Raw genomic sequence first — 19,731 nt, 5'->3', positions numbered from 1 at the left:
GTCGCTTATACCCTATTTCGTTTTAACCGTCGAAATGGTATTTAACTAAAAATCACGGTTTACTCACGAAAATTAAAACGTCGCCGCGTCTGCGGACACTGCTCATGATGAAGAGTCCCTCTGTGACTCGAAACTAGTAGAGCTTTTCTCCATTAATGTATGTGAGTAAACCGTGATTTTTAGTTAATTTAGTATGTCTAATGATAGTTATTATAAAAAAAAAATGGTATTTATAGTCAAACTATCGAAAAATCAGAATTTCGTTTTAATGCTACAAGAAAAACAATTTCGCATATTTGGTATGGGGTAATACCAAGAAAGAAATATCGACTATAAATCTAATTTTATATAGAAATCAAAATCAGTATAGAAAAATAGCTTTAAGCTAATAATTATATGAAACTTTAGCTTCTGCCAGCGGCTTCGCCCGTATTCCCGTGGGGTAAAAGAACATAACTACCCTTGTTCCAAATTTTACTTCATCAGCCGTTTTGACGTGAAGGACTAACAAACATACAAACTTTCGCATTTGTAATATTAGTATGTATCCTACACTTTCAAAAACATACATACATGTATGTACATATTTTTATATCTAAATTTAGATTCTACGGATTCATAATGATCATGAGCTGTCTAACAGCATTTTTTACAATAAGATAACTGTAATCCCCGAACTAATTTACAAGCGTGGTGATTACGTTAAACCCTTTTTAGAAGGATACATTACCCAGATAACAGTAATTCTTACAAACTAATTGTAATCAACTAATTTACAAGCGTGGTGATTACGTTAAACCCTTTTTAGAAGGATACATTACCCACCATTATCAAGCAAACAACAGTAATTCTTACAATATTAAGATAACTGTAATCCCCAAACTAATTTACAAGTGTGGTGATTACTTTGGTTCCTTCTATGGAAGGATACCTTAACAATCATTATCAATCAGACAACGGCATTTCTTACAATATTATGATATCTATAATGCCCAAAACTAATTTACAAGTACGGTGATTACGTTAAATCCTTCTTTAGAAGTATACCTTAACCATCATTATCAAACAGACAACAGTATTTCTTAGAATATGATGATAACGGTAATCCCCAAATTAAAAATACGTGCGGTGATTACGCCAATCCCTTCTTTAGAATAATACTTTTACCATTAGCAACTGAAGAACAACATTTTTTATATTATGATAACGGTAATCCCCAAACTAATTTACAAGAGTGGTGATTACGAAAAATCCCTTCTTAAGGATACCTTTGTCCATTTAAAGTTTAAGAAGGATTTAATCCTTAATCCTTTATTTAAATCCTTATAAAATCCTTTATTTTTATTCAAACATTAATTATCAAAAATATTGAAATACCTAGAGTGTATAGACGCCAGACTACAAGAGACGCCGTCGACATCGCCTGCTGTAGTAGATACTATAATCTTCAATGCGTTATCCAATATCAAGGCTTGTTGCAGACATTTTATCACGACTTGTCTGAAAAATTAAAAACATATAATCAAGTTATACGGTTCATTCATGTACATGTTTGAGGGTGCTCGATTAGTTTCGAGACACGAATGGGACCCTTAGTCAAGTACACAATCAAAATATATTACATTTATAATATAATAGTTATCTTACTGCCCCGTTGGCCGAGTGGTTGCAAGTGCGACTGCCAGGCAAGGGGTCTCGGGTTCGATTCCCGGGTCGGGCAAAATATTACTGGGCTTTTTCGGATTTTCGAAAATTTCTCAGTAGTAGCACGGAGTCTGGAATTGTACCCAGTATATGGCAATAGGCTCACCTATTACATGGGACTTATAACACAAATGGTGAAAGGGTGTACAGTACATTGTATAGCGGCATTACGTGCTATAATATACACCTCTGCCTACCCCTTAGGTGATATATCATATAAACTGAACTGATTTCCGTAAGCAGGTATCGAGTCGGCTAAAGTGATAATCAATGGGAGCCGAGCAGAGCGGGTGAAACTGCGCGGAAGTAGATAGTATTATACATAATTAATAGTAGTTATCTTACCTGTATCGCGTCACCCTCGTATCGCTCGTAGCTTCGAGTCCCGCTTTGAGCAATAACGTCTTGAGTACTGTGACCTCTGCTGCCTCCCGCTGGATTATACTGGAACAATGATATACAGGGTGACTTTGAATTCGACGTATTCCTCTCGGGAGGTGATAATACAACTAATTTCCTACAAAATTAGCCCTGAGGTCCTTGGGCGGAAAGTGGCTAGTTTCTGAGATATTCAACATTTTTGGTTTTGGTAAAAAAATCCCGAATTGATTACAAAAACATCAATAAATAAAAAAATACTGGTTGGATTTTAGTAATTTTAGTTTTAATCAGTTGCCAATACATCAGTTATCATTTATAAATACTAATAATGGCACAAATATCATTCGTTTTAAAATAGCAAGTAATTTCCTATCAAATTTTGTTTTGTGTCACTAATTTGGTCAATAGAAAACTGGATTTATTTCAAAAAAAATATGACACTAAGCGTATAAACTATTAGAAAAACTTCCTTGGTTTATTAGCTATCCAGAAACATAAAATTATTGACAACATTCTCAAAAATAAATGAATTAATTAATGATAAGTCGAGTGTAAAGAGAAAAGGGCAATTTCAAAAACATCTTTATTTGCAAAAAATTGTTTAAGGTAACCTTCCCTACGACGAATACATGCCCGAACACGCTTCCTTATCTCTATGACGGTCACTTTTGGATTGAATATGCGTCTAATTTCGTCATTATCTTCAAATATGTTTTGGAGAAGAATTTCGATACACGGCATATTCCATCTGAATAATCATGAGAAAATCAACCGGCGTTAGGTTCTGGTCATTGTGCATGCCATGTAATCATGTAGTGGGACCGCCCTGTCAATCCAACGCCTGAAAACCGATGTATCCAACCACTGCCGCACAGTAGTTCGATAGTGCACTAAACAATCGTCGTGTTCGAATAAACTCATAATCTTGTTTCTAAATTCAAATTTAAAACAATGATCCTAGCTTATTCCTTAAAAATTAATTTTAATTCACACCATTTCAATTATTGGGTAAAAAGTAGAGCCCAATCAAGTCATTATTAATGATACCTATCCAATCATTTGAATCAAAACCGTATCCGTGGACCTGTTGGTTTTGCTTTTTTAGATTTCGTTGACTTTTTTGGGGCTAATAAGGGATATTGTGATAGTTTGATCAGAGCACTATCGATCTACTGTGCGGCAATGGTGGGATATCTCGGTTCCCACGTGTTATATTGATAGGGCGGTCCCATTACATGACTACATGGCATGCACAGTGACCAGAACCTAACGCCGGTTGATTTTTACATAAAGTCCCTTGTTTATAGAGACGGAATAGGCCATGAATTGAAATTCTTCTCCAAAACGTATTTGAAGATAATGACGAAATTAGACGCATATTCGGTCCAAGAGTGGCCGGCGTAGAGATAAGGAAGCGTGTTCGGGTATGTATTCATCGTAGGGAAGGTTACTTTGTACATTTATTTGCAAATAAAGATGTTTTTGAAATTGCCCTTTTCTCTTTACACTCGACTTATCATCAATTAATTCATTTATTTTTGAGAATATTGTCAATAATTTTATGTTTCTGGATAGCTAATAAACCAAGGAAGTTTTTCTAATAGTTTGTACGCTTAGTGTCATATATTTTTTTTGAAATAAATCCAGTTTTCTATTGACCAAATTAGTGACACAAAACAAAATTTGATAGGAAATTACTTGCTATTTTAAAACGAATGATATTTGTGCCATTATTAGTATTTATAAATGATAACTGATGTATTAGCAATTGATTAAAACTAAAACTACTAAAATCCAACCAGTATTTTTTTATTTATTGATGTTTTTGTAATCAATTCGGGATTTTTTTACCAAAACCAAAAATGTTGAATATCTCAGAAACTAGCCACTTTCCGCCCAAGGACCTCAGGGCTAATTTTGTAGGAAATTAGGTGTATTATCACCTCCCGAGAGGAATACGTCGAATTCAAAGTCACCCTGTATAATACATTTTATTTTATGGAATAAGCCTGTTTACGAGCCGACGGATTACCTGATGGTAAGCAATCGCCGCCGCCCATAGACACTTGAAACACCAGAGGCGTTACAAGTGCGGTGCCATTTGGAGGTTAGGAATTTAAGGGTTGTTGGGGAATAAAGGATTTGGAAGATTGGGAAGGGAGGTAATTGGGCCTTCAGTAACCTCACTCACGCAACGAAACACAACGCAAGCGTTGTTTCACGTCGGTTTTCTGTGAGGCCGTGGTATCACTCCGGTCGAGCCGGCCCATTCGTGCCGAAGCATGGCTCTTCTACACTTATTATTAGAGATTAAAGCAGCATTCCGCAACACGACGCGGCGACTGTCGCTACTACTGAGCCTCTAGCATGGCTTGATACTAGTCGAGTTCCTCGTCAAACAGTTACGTGAGTAAGCCGATAACATAACAATTAATGCATTTGACTGTAAACGAGGAAGTTATAAAGATTAAAGTAAACTTACTTTCTCAATCGCAACGTAATAGCTTCCAAATTTTCCAAGCACTTGATAGCTTTCTGATGATGCTCCTTTCTCATTGTATCATCCAATCCCCTTCGCTGGATCTCTTCACTGAAGTTTGTACTGGAATATAAAAAGATTTTGTTTAAAATATAATTAATATTACAACACAACACCCCTTCGCTGGATCTCTTCACTGAAGTTTGTACTGGAATATAAAAAGATTTTGTTTAAAATATAATTAATATTACAACACAACACAAAATTATTATTATTTTTTTAATAACGTCACGCCTTTATTCCCCGAAGGGGTAGGCAGAGGCGCACATTATGGCACATAATGCCAATGTAAACCCACATTTCACAATTTTGTAAGTCCCATGTAATAGGAGGTGAGCCTATTGCCATAAACCGGGCACATTTCCAGACTCCGTGCTACCACTGAGAAATTTTTGAAAAACCGAAAAAGGCCCAGTAATACTTCGCCCGACCCGGGAATCGAACCCGAGACCCCTTGCCCGGCAGTCGCACTGGCAATTGCAACCACTCGGCCAACGAAGCAGAACAAAATTATTATTTACGTATAAAACGACTCGCCACCACAGATGAACCCTCACAGGCTTTTGCTGTGTGGCTACATTGTAATGTAAATAAAAATGTAAGTGTTTTAGAAATAAAAAAAAAAAACATGCTTTTGACACAAAAACTACTGGATCAATTTCAAAAGTTATTCGCAAACGGATCAACTGATTGTAAACAATCGCCGCCGCCCATGGACAGTTGAAACACCAGAGGCGTTACAAGTGCGTTGCCGGCTTTTGGGGGTTAGGGATGTATATAAGGGTTGTCGGGGAATCGGGGATTGGGAAAGGGAGTAATTAGCGTGGATTAGTGATTAAGGTAGTTTTTTTTAAACAATATAAACTATGTTGTTCAATAAAGACGCATATGCAGAGAATGGGAGAGCCATGCTTCGGCACTGCTGGACCGGCTCGACCGGAGTGATACCACGGCCTCACAGAAAACCGACGTGAAACAACGCTTGCGTTGTGGTTCACCGTGTGAGGTTACCACAGACCCATTCTTCATTGCACTTGTAACGACTTTAGTATTGCGAATGTCCACGGGCGGCGCCAATTGCTTACCATCAGGTGATCCGTCAGCTCGTTTACCTATACAATAGCAATCTCACTTAAATATACTCACACAAACTTGATAACAGCTTTGAAAGTAGAGCTTAGTTCATTGAAAAATATCTTCACGGCCATATGAGCGCACGTACTCTCATTTTCAAACCCTGAATCGTTGGTCTCATCATCTTTGTCAAAAGCATCGTTATCGTTGCGCATAGATACATCGTTATGTACATCCGAAACGATAAAAACTCCACTTTCGTCGAATTTTTCCGTGAAAGTCTCGCTTTCGAGTTCGAAATCAGTTTTTTCGGCGATTTTCGGAGTTACATTTTCGTTTTTGCTTTCGTGGTTATAATTATTAAAATCGTTTATAACAGCGTTATCAGTTATACTATTTATGTTAATAATTTTATCTTTTTCAATATAATTTTCATTATTTTTACTATATAAAGAGCCTTCGTTTTCTTTAACCGAATCGTACTCAAAATTATCAACATCTAAAGGTTCATAAATCTCTGAATAATCAAGCAAATCCAGGTCTAAAGGTTGTCTAATTTTCTTCTCATATTCATCTATCATTTTCACCGATCTTATCACTTTTGGTTCGTCCGTTTTGGAGGTGGTTTCTGGTAGAGTCTTAGTTTCGGTTTTATTGGTAATTTGGTTTTCTTTTGTGGTTAAGGTATTTGTAGTATCTTTTATATTATGTTTAGTTGTTCCTTCATTGATATTTTCAGTAGATTTTTCAAAATCTTTTTGTAAAGGTTGATTGTTACCAATAAATGTAAATATTTTGGGATCGTTGTTATTATTTTTCAATATGTCGCCCTCTGTAGCATTTTGAGTCATAGAAATAGATTTATTCTTGTCTATTTTCAATAGATTCAGGTTTTTACCAACAGTTCTTAGTATTTTTACGTCTGAATTCTGAAAATAAATTGAAAATTTCGATGTACGGATTTTTTTTCTAATTAAATATTTGTCTCACACTAGGATTTTGTCTTGTGTCGTGGGTACGTTTACAAACATACAAGTTTACATACACATGACACCCAGACCCGGAACAACAATTTGTGGATGACACATGGAGTTGCTCCGTGCGGGAATCGAACCCGCTACACCATGGCAGCTAGTTGCCCAGTCACCGCGCCAACCGACAGACAGACGTTATTAATATTATTATATTTGCTTTCACGTTCAAAAGTGCCTTCCTGGTCTATTTGAAATATATAATTTTGACTCTTGACTTTTTTATAGGCAGGACGAAGCCGCGGGCAGAAGTTTATTTAAATATGCGTATTTTGTTAACTTACATTATTAACATGAAGGCTGTCGACATCTTCGTCATAAGAGGCCCACTCTTTGAAATGTTGCTTCAAATATTCAAGCACGTAGGAAGGTCGCTTCAGGACTGAAATAAATAAAAAAAAATTAAAAAAAGTGAACCGCCTTTTTTAAGGGGGGATACACATCCTATGTCTTCTCCCGCCTTGGGTGACGCGAGAGGGAGTGTCAGACTCTTACTGACTAAAAACCACCCCGTTCCTACTCCTGCCCTTCGAGCCGGAGCCCCGGTAAACCCGCTAGGTAGTCCGCAGCTCCAGATCTGGCATCAGTCCTCTCAGATTAGGACGTTTATTACAGAGACACCCCGTATAAGTATTTAAAATAAAACAAATGGATTCAAAACATTAAGTTTTCTTTTAGATTAAGCTAAATTGATATACTAAAGGTGCTCCCACACAGCAGTTATATAACGTTATACAACATTGTGTTACATTTATAACAACATGTAACATACTCTACAACCACTGTTATAATTTGTTTAAACACAAATGTTATTGTTACACATTGTTGTATAACGTTATATAACCGCTGTGTGGGAGTACCTATATATCTCTCACATTATTCTCTATTGATTTGTCTGGACTTTAAAACAGGCATCTGAGTTTGTTTCGGCGTTTGTTCTCAGAGCAGTCCGATAGGAATTGCCGACCTCATCAGGCTATTTAAGAGATTGACGTGTAAAAGTGTTATATTGTAACCTACTTATTTTTATTATTTATTTATTAAAAATTACATGTTAAAACTTATAAGCTAGTTTGCTAAACTTGCAAAAATACATAATATAATTTATCACAAAAACAGAAAATAAACTTATAACTTACAATTAGACATATAATTAGATTGAAGAATTACTTACAATTAGGCCTAAACTCGTACTTCTCGTCGGCATCAGACCTGCCAACGGGGGGAGTCTTCAGTGGATCCTCAATGGAAGCATCACAGTCACTCTCTATACTGGTCAGTAGCGAGCTGAGGTACATTTCTGTATCTTTCAACTCCTCAGATGATGGGAGGATGGACTGGAAACGAAAGTTATAATTTTTAGAGGTTTATTAAGAGATTTTGTTTGTTTGGATGTTTATCGGTAAATCCCGCTGAAACTACTGAACGGATTTTGATGAAATTTGGTTTACATACAGGGTATGAGCTGACTTGGGTGATAGTATACCTTTTATCCCATAGGAACGCGGGCGAAACCGCGGTGGCAGAAGCTAGTACAAAATCTTTATATATATATTTTTTTAAAAACGTTGCCCCACACTAGGATTTTCTCCTGTGTCGTGGGTGCGTTTACAAACATACAAGTTCACATACACATGATACCCAGACCCGTAACAACAATTTGTGGATCACACAAAGAGTTGCTCCGTGCGGGAATCGAACCCGCTACCCGTTGCGCGGCAGCCAGTTGCCCAGCCACCGCACCAACCGTGCAGTCAAATGTATATAAAAATAAATTGCTGATGTCAGAAGTGAAGATTCTTATGTGGGGCAACGACTTTAACACATAGAACGCCGTGGTGGTTACCGGTGACCGACGTTAGCGGAGGATTTGCCTTCAACAGTTTTCTATTGGCAGTCAAAGACTTAAAAAAAAATTGGCTTGATATTGTCGCGCGAACTGGACACGGTGCCGTCACGTTTTTGTTTATAATGTCGGAAACAGAAACAAAACGAAACGATTCACATGCACGTAGGACATAGCCGCCGTCACACCGCATCGCGTTGAATTCGCGTGTCACCGCACCGCTTCGCGTTCGCTTCTAGATCGCTCACGCAGGACGTCGCGTAATAGATTTTAAACTATAAATAAAACAGATTTGAATTTACCTGCAAAGCCAATATAAGCATGACACCGCACCCGAACATTTTCATGAAATCATCTGGCTTCATGCTTTTAATTACATGTCCTGAAATGAGTATTACATTATTTAATGCCATACATAACAATAGATAATTGCCGACTTTCTAACGGTCCATTCAAACAGACCGGCTCGGAGAGGAGAGTAAATTTTGTCACGTTGAAAACAGAGTTTTATGTATTTGTATTAAGGTTTAAAATCGATTGCATACTACAATTCTATTTATTGCGAACTTTCGAACGAATGAAATGAAGATAAATAAATATTATATAATATGTGATATGAAATTCAAAATAAAACGTTATTTTAAGTAATTTCATTAGTAAATCAATAAAACCTACGGCCGAAGATTAAACGAAACTTCGCATTCGAGAACCGGAATAACCCTACAGGTCTGTGTGAACGGACCAAAATCCTACTTACCTTTATCATTAACACATTTTTCGATATACAGTATGAGTCTGTATATAATTTCCCTAATGTTTTCATACTCGTTGTACACCATTTTGATACAATTCAATGTTTCTTGCAAAGTGATCGGGGGTAACATGTCTTTTATCGAGTTTTTCTGCAAAAAATAATAGTTATTTTAATTTATGGAAGACATAAAGTGTTGCTCAGTGCGGGAATCGAACCCGTACGCACATTTCACGGCGGCTTTGAATAATTATTGAGATAGGGATGATATAAAACAATTGATTTCTTTGTCCCTTTGCTCAAATCTTTAAAAATACGCAACGGATTTTGAATCGATAGTGATTCCAGAGGAAGGTTTATATGTATAATACATGCATAATATATTACTATTGCACCCATGCGAAGCTGGTGGCTCGCTAGTTTCTACATATAAGAAATAATATGTTTTCAACTTACTTTCAACAAATCATTTAACACATCTTCCATAGTTTGTATATAAATACAAACGAATTCTTCAATCCTTTTACAAATCCTGTCACCAACAGATTTATTTTGAACACGAAAATATTTCAAATTCTCATCCAAAGATTTCAAATTTGAATATACTCCAAATTTCCAATTCTTAAACGGACATTCGATAGAGTTTATTGGGGTTTGGTTTTTAAATTGAACCGGCTGTGGGGTTTTGAATATGCCTCTGTTTTCCGTACCGTTTTCGTAACAAACATGGTCCAATATCTTTTTAATTCTCTGTTGCGATGATGTTTTAATTTTCATTTTGTTAATTTCAAATGCTTTTTCTGTTTTAGGCAAAGGGTCTGTTTCTACAGAATTTTCCATAGATTTCATTAGTTTTAAATTTGATGAAGGAAGTATTTCTTGTTGATTTACTTGTAAATCGAAATTACGATGCGTTGAAGGTTTTTCGAAGTCGTATTTTAAGTTTGATGTACCATTTTTAATAGTGTCGGATTTCGCTAAAAATGGGTTTCGATTTTCGTGTTCTAAAGTCAAATTTTCGATGTCGAATATCGATTTCGGAGTCTTTTTTAAAGAATTCAGATTGGAACTGAATAACGTATCTTGTTCTTTCTTTTGAGTATCGAAATCCCAAACGGATTGTTTTTCGAAATCGAATTTTGTTTTTTGTATAGTTTTTTTGAGATTAGCAGCATCAAATTTTTTTCTACCATTCTGAGGCATAAATGGATTATGGTAAACATTATCAGAATCTGACAAAATTTTCTCTTTTAAATTTAAATTTCTGCTAATATCAGAACTAATGCTTTCATTATCAGACCCATAATCACAATCTTTTACACATTTCGGCTTAGTAATATCAATTAACTTATCAAAACCGACAAAATCATCGCTATCCAAAAACAATTGTTTTTTCTCGGGTCCAAAATTAAACCTATTTTCGTCGATCTCATTTCTTTTGTCTATGTCATCGTTGTGGCGGGAGTTTTTGACAGTGACATCTGTCAGATCGGGTTTGACAGGAGCGCCATTTTTGATTTCGTTTAATTTGTATGATGGTATGTTGAGGATTGAGGCTCTGTTTTTCAGATGTGGGTCGTTTGTTATTAGTACCTGTAAGATATTAAAGAATATGGTTAAGTAGCTGCTCGTTTAAGCTGGTTAACGAGCAGACAGATCAACTGATGGTAAGCAATCGCCGCCGTCCATGGACACTTGAAACTCCAGAGGCGTTACAAGTGCGTTGCCGGCCTTTTGTGGGTTGAGAATTTAAGGGAATTCATTTGTTGGGGTATCGGGGATTGGGAAGATTGGGTAATTGGAAAGCAAATAAATGAATATGAAATATGAAATATTAATAAATCTCTGGTAACCTCATTCACACAACGCAAGCGTTGTTTCACGTCGGTATTTTGTGAGGCCGTGGTATCACTGCGGTCGAGCCTAAGCATGGTTCTCCCACACTTGTTCATCTCTTCTACACAGTATAAAACCAAAATGTTCACTTACCACATAGTAATTACTTTTGATAGCTTTCATGCAGCAGTTTAGGATACTCTCTGTGGTCATCTCGAAGCAATCCTCGTTGTGGGGCGGTTCCACTGTGAACAATTTATTAATATAAGGTACAGTAGAAGCTCCTTATTCGCGCTTCCTTCATTCCCGTTTTCACTATTCGCGGATTGAAAAATTGCGACCCAATTCCCATATTCGCGGTCTAAGATTTCTTTGCGTAACCTAAAAAAATACATTCGCTATCCTTTGTCAACGCGTCAGTAGAAGGATAAAAAAAATAAAATAGACCTTATTACAGCTACGTCTAGATTGTGACTTCTGCCTAAACCTAGTGTGACCTAATATGATCAGAAAGTTCAATTAAACATTGTTTTATCTACTATTTGCTTCTTGATTTCGTCATCTAGGAACGTATCCCCTATAACCCCATACAAATTACCATTCCATATTCACGGTTTCTGTATTCGCGGCATATTTACGGAACGCATACCCCGCGAATAAAGAGCTTCTACTGTATTCTAAAATATCAGCCACGGCTATAGTGGGAGGTAGTGTTGTGTTTGAAGATTACAATAGTGAAGAAATTTCGTACCCCGGACCAGGTATACAATTTGAGAACATAAAGAAGTTAAATAAACATTGACTCTACTCTGCATAACGTGGTTCACAAATACGCACGATGCGCCGATTCGTCAATAAAAACTATTAATAGCAAATAAAAAAATAAATGCCGGTATGATGTTCATGAATATGAGCCTCTAGAATGACTTGAAACTAGTCGAGTTATAAAAAAATGTTTGCGAAACTGGAGCTACACAATTTATTGATTAAATGATTATAATATTGCCAGATATACACTACTACTCTCACTTTGTTGTTCGTAGGAAAGGTGTTGCCAGTAACAGTAACAAGTAAGAATGGTGTTGCCACTAATACATTATTCAAGAAATATAGCAGGAGTATTACCAATACATACTACTAATACCTGGTGTTGCCAATTACAGATAACAATTAAATGAGAATAATTTAGTTAGCTATGCACTATTTAAGTGTTGCCAATTACCCATTACTACTAAGTAAGCAATAAGGTTTCTTATAATACATTACCTAAAAAATACGGCGGTGGTATTGCCAGTTTCCTCGTGATCTGCCTGGCGTTCAGCACGCGTTGCTGTCCATCGCAGGTGCCCATACATATCGTTTCTATATCTGCTTGTACCACATGTGGGATGAGAAGTTTGCATGTCGGTTCTGAAATTAACATAAAAAATGTAAGCTCTTTCAGCGGTTTTAAATCTCAACTAAGTATTATATACAATGTGATAGGGGTGAGACTTCTAACCCGTTAAGGCTGAGTACTACATCTAATTTTATCGACAAAAAAATAATATGGGGTGTTGAACCCCTAATTGAAAATATTGAAAAATTGTGATTTTTTCGGTAAAAATAATTCACAAATGATTTTTTTTCTCACCAAAACATTATCAAACATATGAAAAAAGTAATGAATTAGTTAGCCAAGGTTATTAGCTAACGTTTGTCGACACATACAACCATGATATCAAAAAAAGTAAAAAAAATATTAAAATAGTCATCATTTTTAGGGGAGGGGATTCGACCCCATGACTTTTGTCGATAAAATTAGATGTAGTACTCAGCCTTAACGGGTTAGAAGTCTCACCCCTATCACATTGAATAATTGAAACAATTCACTATCCTACTGGTTGAGAATGAAACCGTTGAACGGGTAAAATGGCACTATATCTATTAATTGTTAATTTTATTCTTTATGTTAAGCATGTATCATTAATTTTATTGTAACGCGTTTTCAATTCTTGATTGTATCGGTGACCTTACTTAGTTTATTACTTTATGTTAGCTTATATTCTCTTGTAAGTGGCTTCCTTTTTCTTTTTGAGATAAACTATTTAACCTTTCGTGTGCCCGTATATAAGACAACAATAGAAAACACATTGTGTCTCGCGTGGATCCACGTTCTAAACATACGAAGGGTTAAACCATAAACCATAACATAGGAATATTATTATTATTTTTAATCATACAAAGAAGATAACGTATCGATAACTCCCTGCGGGTCTGCGGATGGCGAGCAAATGTAGCTCGCCGCCCGAACAGGACCAGACCCGTGCGTACAGTGCCGTGCGTTCGCGCGCGCTTCAAAGAGCCATCAGACCACCACAGCTGGGGCCCAGTAGGGCTGATGCCTGTAGGGCTACTCCGGTTCTCGAATGCGAAGTTTCGTTTAATCTTCGGCCGTAGGTTTTTTCCGTGATTACTTACTCATGAAATAACTTAAAATAACGTTTTATTTATAATTTCATATCAAAAGCTATTTATTTATCTTCATTTCATTCGTTAATTTTTGTTCGCGAAAGTTCGCAATATATTTATTATACTACAATTCTATTGAATACGAAATCTGCGAAGTTTCGGACGAAACTTAGTTTTTCGTTGAATTAGAGTACGCCTGATACGGATTACCTAGCTAAAAAAATCTATAACTCCTCGTAATAGTCGACAAAGGGTTTTCATCGCATTTGATAGAAACCAGGGTAACTTACTCTTGAATCCAATCTCAATGTACTTTTAATAATAACTATCGTAAGACATACTAAATTAACTAAAAAAGGCGCCTCGCTGCTAACAGCTGACCACACGATATTTTGTTATTGTGATAAAAATAAAACTAATGAGTATACAAAAACAGTTTCTTCGGGAAAGTTGTTTGTAATCATGAGTACAGTCACGTGTTTAAATATCGTTCACTAATTACCAGTCACCCTATATACACACTTCTGCTTACCCCCTTTACCTAACAAATGTTTAACCACTTACCAGCTTTAACAAAGCCCTCAATAGCTTCAAAATCTAGCAACAACACTTCAGTATCGACGGCCATGAACCAAATCTTTTTATTTTTAAACAAAAGGGTGTTCTCTAAAAATTCTGGCTCCTTAAAAGTCTGCATTTTCTTGAACGGAGTATTTAGTTTCGGAACTGACTTGTCCAAATCTGTGGTTGATGTCGCTTCGGTCTTCGATGCGGGCTGAAAGACAAATTTTAAGTTAGTTGGTGTGTCTGCCTCGTTGGTCGAGTGGTTGCAAGTGCGACTGACGAACAAGCGGTCTTGGGTTCGGTCGGGTCGGCAAAGTATTACTGGGCTTTTTTCGGGTTTTCGAAAAATTTCTCGGTAGTAGCACGGAGTCTGGAATTGTGCCCGGAATATGGCAATAGGCTCACCCCCTATTACATGGGACTTATAACACAAATGGTGAAAAGTGGGTGTACATTGTATAGCGGCATTACCTGCCGTAATGTGCACCTCTGCCTACCCTTCGGGGATAAAAGGCGTGACGTTGTGTGTGTGTGTGTGTTGGTGTGTTTGTGGTTTGAGCTGTTAGAAAAGTTAAAATTATATTTATATTTTTTTATAAAATTAGCATTGGAAACAAACTACACTTTGACTGCCCAATTGGTTGAGTGGTCGAAAGCGCGATTACTAAGCAAGAAGTTTAGTTCGTTTCCCGAATAGTGACTATGTACTATTGGACTATAAAGTCGACTAGTACCTCATGTTCGCTGTTAACAACATGACAGGGGCTTTAGTCTGCTATTACAATACGGTAGTTTCCTACTAGTCAAATTCAATACTTTTATAGAAATGTCAAAAACGTTACTTTTCTATGAATTTTGTAGGAGATCGCAACTTATGACGTCATAATTTTTTTGCGTCAAATAGCATACTTACTTCTGTAAAATTAGCTAGATAAACTAAATAAATAAGTATATCGTCAAATTAATGAATGAAAGTACGATTATTTTGGGATATTTTATTATATGGAAATGTCAAAATAATTTATTTTTGACCTAGTATACTAGCCAATTGTGTCAGAATGGTCGTTCATTGAGCAGTGCAAAAGGGACTGTCAACTGCGACTGGTCAGCTCCAGACTGCATTGAGTTTGTTGTCCTCAAGTTTATTTACTTTTCCTATTACTTTGACTGAATATTAATTTTACATTGTTCTCACATAGTTGAAGCAATCGAAACAATGTAACCAAGAATTGTATTGTGAACCTGATTGAAAAAGAGTAACCTATGGAGTTTCTTGCTCGTTCTTCTCCATAGGAATCTACACTTTGGAACGAGCAAATAGCTTCACTAGAGGACTGACTGACAGACAGACGTTATTAATATTATTATATTTGCTTTGACGTTCAAAAGTGCCTTCCTGGTCTAATTGAAATAAAAAAATTTGACATCGACTTTTGAAGGAGCTACAACCTATATAGCTCTGTCCCTCTAGCAGACTAAGGCCGGTGGTGAAAACACATCTATACTAATATTGTTTGTTTGTTTGTTTGAACGCGCTAATCTCCGGAACTACTGGTCCGAATTGAATAATTCTTTTTGTGTTGGATAGTGCATTTATCGAGGAAGGCTATAGGCTATAAAACATCACGCTATGACCAATAGGAGCCGAGCAGAGCGGGTGAAACCGCGCGGAAGTAGCTAGTACTTACAATAAAATCATCTGAAGGCAGCTCACTACTGGTCTCATCAGTGACTAAATCATCGTCGACTAAATCAAAAGTCACTTTCTTGCAAGTTGGGACTTCAGTGTCCGTTTTCAGTTTATTTCCTGAAAATTAAATTAGTTAATTTTAAATATGTGGCTGTTCGTGAATCTGACTGCACAAGGGTCAGGTCAGGGGCAGAGAAAGTATAATCGATTGACACAAAGTGTATTAAAATAATCAGTTTTTCGCTTTATCAAACTGCATCGTTGGTTAAGTTAACCGCTAAACCGGTTTTGTGGGAGATTGTCTTAAGTATAATGCTGTATTTCTTTTTATAATAAATAAATAAATAAGGATTCGATTCTCGATGCGAAGTGTTTTGGAATATTCGGGATTTGAAATTTTCTCAGTAACAGCATGTCGACACACTGGTTGAGTCGGCCAATTCGTGCCGAAGCATGGCTCTCCCACATGTAAGCCTTTAACTGCAATCAGAAAACAAATATATGGCAAATCCTCCACTAACGTAGGTCACCGGTGACCTATGTGGCAGTTAATGTATTAATATTATTATAAGTGTGGGAGAGCCATGCTTCGGCACGAATGGGCCGGCTCGACCGGAGTGATACCACGAAAACTATCACCGAAAACCGAAAACGTGAAACAACGCTTGCGTTGTGTTTCGTTTCAGCCCAATTCCCCCCTTCCCAATCCCCGATTCCCGAACAACAACACTTAAATTCCTAACCCCCAAAAAGCCGGCAACGCACTTGTAACGCCTCTGGTGTTTCAAGTGTCCATGGGCGATTGCTTACCATCAGGTGATATGTCTGCTCGTTTACTGCACGTTTCATAAAAAAAAATATAGATTAAAAATTAATAATATACTCACTGTCTACTGCAGTCTCACATATCGGATCAGCTGATTTCTTCCTCTTGGCTAGCAAATGGAATCTTAAATCGTTACTATCCAAATTTTTCAGAACATGCTGTTTCTCATCTATCTCCTCATTCTCTGTACCACTTTCAACCTTATCACCAAACACAAAGACTGATTTTCCATTGCACTTCGATACATCTGGAGTCTTTGGTTGAAAAACAGTAGGAATGGACTCATTGAACGGATTTGATGTCAGATTTGTAACGATAATCGGTGTTGACGTTTCAAAATTAGTAGCTTTATTAATAATAGTATTTCTTTGATTATTAACGAACCGTTTAGACAACGGTACCTCACAGCTCTGGACAAGAATTTCCTGTTTGTACTCCGAAGTCTGGGTGATTTTATCGGACGTTGGTTTCTTAGATTCCACATTCCAGCAGACTGGCATCGGTACTTGAACGGGGGTCCAGACGACGTTGGTTATTTTTGTGTCTGCATTAGAGGTGAATTTTGAGAACGCAGGCTGCCCAAATACAGGTTTTACGTGGGATAATTGTGTATTCGTATGGATCTCCGGTTTGATAGTTTTCCCAATCTTATTGAATAGTATGGTATGATCATCTGGTAAAGTGGTTGGTTCTGGATAGTTGTGTGATTTGTCCGCAATGTTATCCGTAAAGAAGTTGTTCTGTTTTATAGTGGTCTGAAAATTTAATTTTAATTTAACTTAATTGCTAAAAAATTTACTATATTTATAACAGGTATTTTTTTTATTTTTTTTTCTTTTTATTTCTATTTTATTTTGTAATATTATATTTTGTGTGTGTTAATGTAATAGGTTTATTAATGAATTTAAAATTAATTTATCACACAGATGGTTTCAATGCCATCTTGCGCAAAAAGACGGCTTCCCTGATCTACAGAGTGCGGGGCAGCCGGAATGAAATCCTGAAGACAATATCAAATAGGTTCTCATCCCCGCTTTGGAGGTCTTTGATTGAGAGGGTGATTTAATATTGTTATTCTATATTATTTTTTCCTTTTAAATATGGACGGTGTAAAAGTTGTCTGAAATAAAGATTATTTTATTTATTTATTTATTAAACAGTATTAACCATAAGAAAAATTAATAATTAATAAAATCAATTTAAAATTAATTTAAAATAGATAAAGTTACTCCTATAGTTGGGTAAAAAGAAATTAATTTTCTGTAGACTTTTGTTGGAAAGAAATTCAATAGTCTGCCACGAATAAGAGTACCTACTCTTGTTTTTGTTGTTCAGGCATGCATAAAAGTATTCACTTTGATTTGATATTACAACTTTAGTAATTTATATAAAGAAATAAACAAAAGATTAGAACTTAATTAATGTTATTACAGATTCATATATGTATATAAATACCTATAGCATCACTAATATTGTTAAAAGACAGTTATAACATAATAATTAGCATATTGTAAGTTAGTAATGTAAGGGTACACAATGTATATGGAAGAGCGCTATTATCGCCAACAAACTGTCTTACAGTTTGGCGATTTTTTTATAATGTATAAAACTGTATGTACCTTTTGATAAATAAATAAATAATAATAGTAGTAGTTAGAAGAAACCAGCCTGTTATAACTTTAACAAATATTTTATTGGGGGAGTCATAGGAGGAGCTTATGGCTGGTATTATGATGATGAAACAAGTGGAACTATTTTTTTTTTTTTTTAAAAAACGTTGCCCCACACTAGGATTTTCTCCTGTGTCGTGGGTGCGTTTACAAACATACAAGTTCACATGCAATAATTTGTGGATTACACAAAGAATTGCTCCGTGCGGGAATTGAACCCGCTACACCTTGCGTGGCAGCCGGTTGCCCAGCCACCGCACCAACCGTGCAGGAACTATTTGTGTTAATACAAGATAATCAAAGCATTATTAGATTATTAGCTACTCCCATGTAGTTTCACCCGCTCTGTTCAGCTTCTATTGATCATAGTATGATGTTTTATTCTCTATAAATAGATACATAGACTATTGAATACAATAACTTATTTTTTTAATATATTCGAATGTCTCTTGGTAAACAAATACTTGCAATAAGAATATAACACATTCTAAGTGAAATTTAACACCAGTAGGTAAGTACTTGGAGTAATAACAATGTTCGTGTGAGAAGTTGATGAATTTATAACATTATTATTCTCATTAGGTATTTTAAATGTCGCATGAAATGCTTTCTTTAAATAAATGTAACCGAAATAACTTTAAAGAGACTTAATGCATGTCGATTGTGGGTGAGTGAGTCTCCAGGATGCACTATAGCGCATTAATATAAGTAAGTTTTGAAAATAATCCGCAAAATCGCAACCAAAGCGTTTGCAAACTTTTTTGATCTAACGTAATTGCGGAAGTAACGAAATAGTAATAAAATTAAAGTGATACGTACATCACCATCGTTGAAAGTCCACACGGCGTCTCCATTACGAACATTAAAGTAATAAAACTTGCCAGGAAAAGTTTTAGATTCACACAACAACCACCCATTACTAGGACCTACACATTTCTTATTATTCATTTTTGAAGCGGTAGAACTACTTTAAACAAATTAATAGACGGTAAATAAGACGTAGAAAGTATTTATATTGATAAAATGTGGTCAAAAGAAACATAGTAATGTGATTACGAGAATACCTTGTAAGGAAAAGAAAAATTCGCTGACACCCGCGAAATTTTGTAAAACTTTTTTTCTTAGGCGGTTGGTGTTATTGTGTTTGACATTGACAGTTAGTGTTATTGTCAATAAAAAGTGGTCAAAATCGTTACTTTATTATAAATCGAGTTTTAAAAAGGGTGTGTAATCATTTTTCTAAACGTTTTAATCGTATATAAAGTTGAATTGTATTATTTTCTAAATATTTTATGGTTGTTGTTAAACAGAAACAGAAATACTTAGTTACAATACAACCGGAAGTAGGTTTCTTTTTTCAAACCTCCC

The 19,731-nt window shown here is 36.0% G+C and overlaps 2 protein-coding genes across 2 annotated transcripts in view; one reads left to right on the top strand and one right to left on the bottom strand.

The window, feature by feature from the left end:
- The window catches only part of LOC118280488 (43 kDa receptor-associated protein of the synapse homolog), a 124,478-nt gene extending 112,445 nt beyond the window's left edge, over positions 1–12,033 (top strand). Inside the window, exon 15 of the mRNA XM_050702054.1 lies at positions 11,870–12,033. The gene's annotated coding sequence lies outside the window, so the exon portion shown is untranslated. The remainder of the gene's footprint in view (positions 1–11,869) is intronic.
- Positions 1,329–19,542, bottom strand: LOC118280355 (uncharacterized). Its single transcript, XM_035600348.2, has 15 exons — positions 19,183–19,542; positions 16,755–17,448; positions 15,866–15,984; positions 14,178–14,388; positions 12,429–12,572; positions 11,316–11,407; positions 9,783–10,919; positions 9,333–9,477; positions 8,878–8,957; positions 7,904–8,066; positions 7,014–7,111; positions 5,771–6,627; positions 4,568–4,687; positions 2,050–2,148; positions 1,329–1,500 (listed from the first exon to the last, which is right to left on the bottom strand). The coding sequence occupies exons 1-15, from the start codon at positions 19,309–19,311 to the stop codon at positions 1,353–1,355; spliced, it is 4,236 nt and encodes a 1,411-aa protein (XP_035456241.2). The 5' UTR covers positions 19,312–19,542; the 3' UTR covers positions 1,329–1,352.
- Between the last annotated feature and the right edge of the window lie 189 nt (positions 19,543–19,731).

The sequence above is a fragment of the Spodoptera frugiperda genome, chromosome 21 (assembly GCF_023101765.2).
Source record: "Spodoptera frugiperda isolate SF20-4 chromosome 21, AGI-APGP_CSIRO_Sfru_2.0, whole genome shotgun sequence".
Classification (NCBI taxonomy): Eukaryota; Metazoa; Arthropoda; class Insecta; order Lepidoptera; family Noctuidae; genus Spodoptera; species Spodoptera frugiperda.
This window is presented reverse-complemented; position numbering and strand designations above follow the sequence as displayed.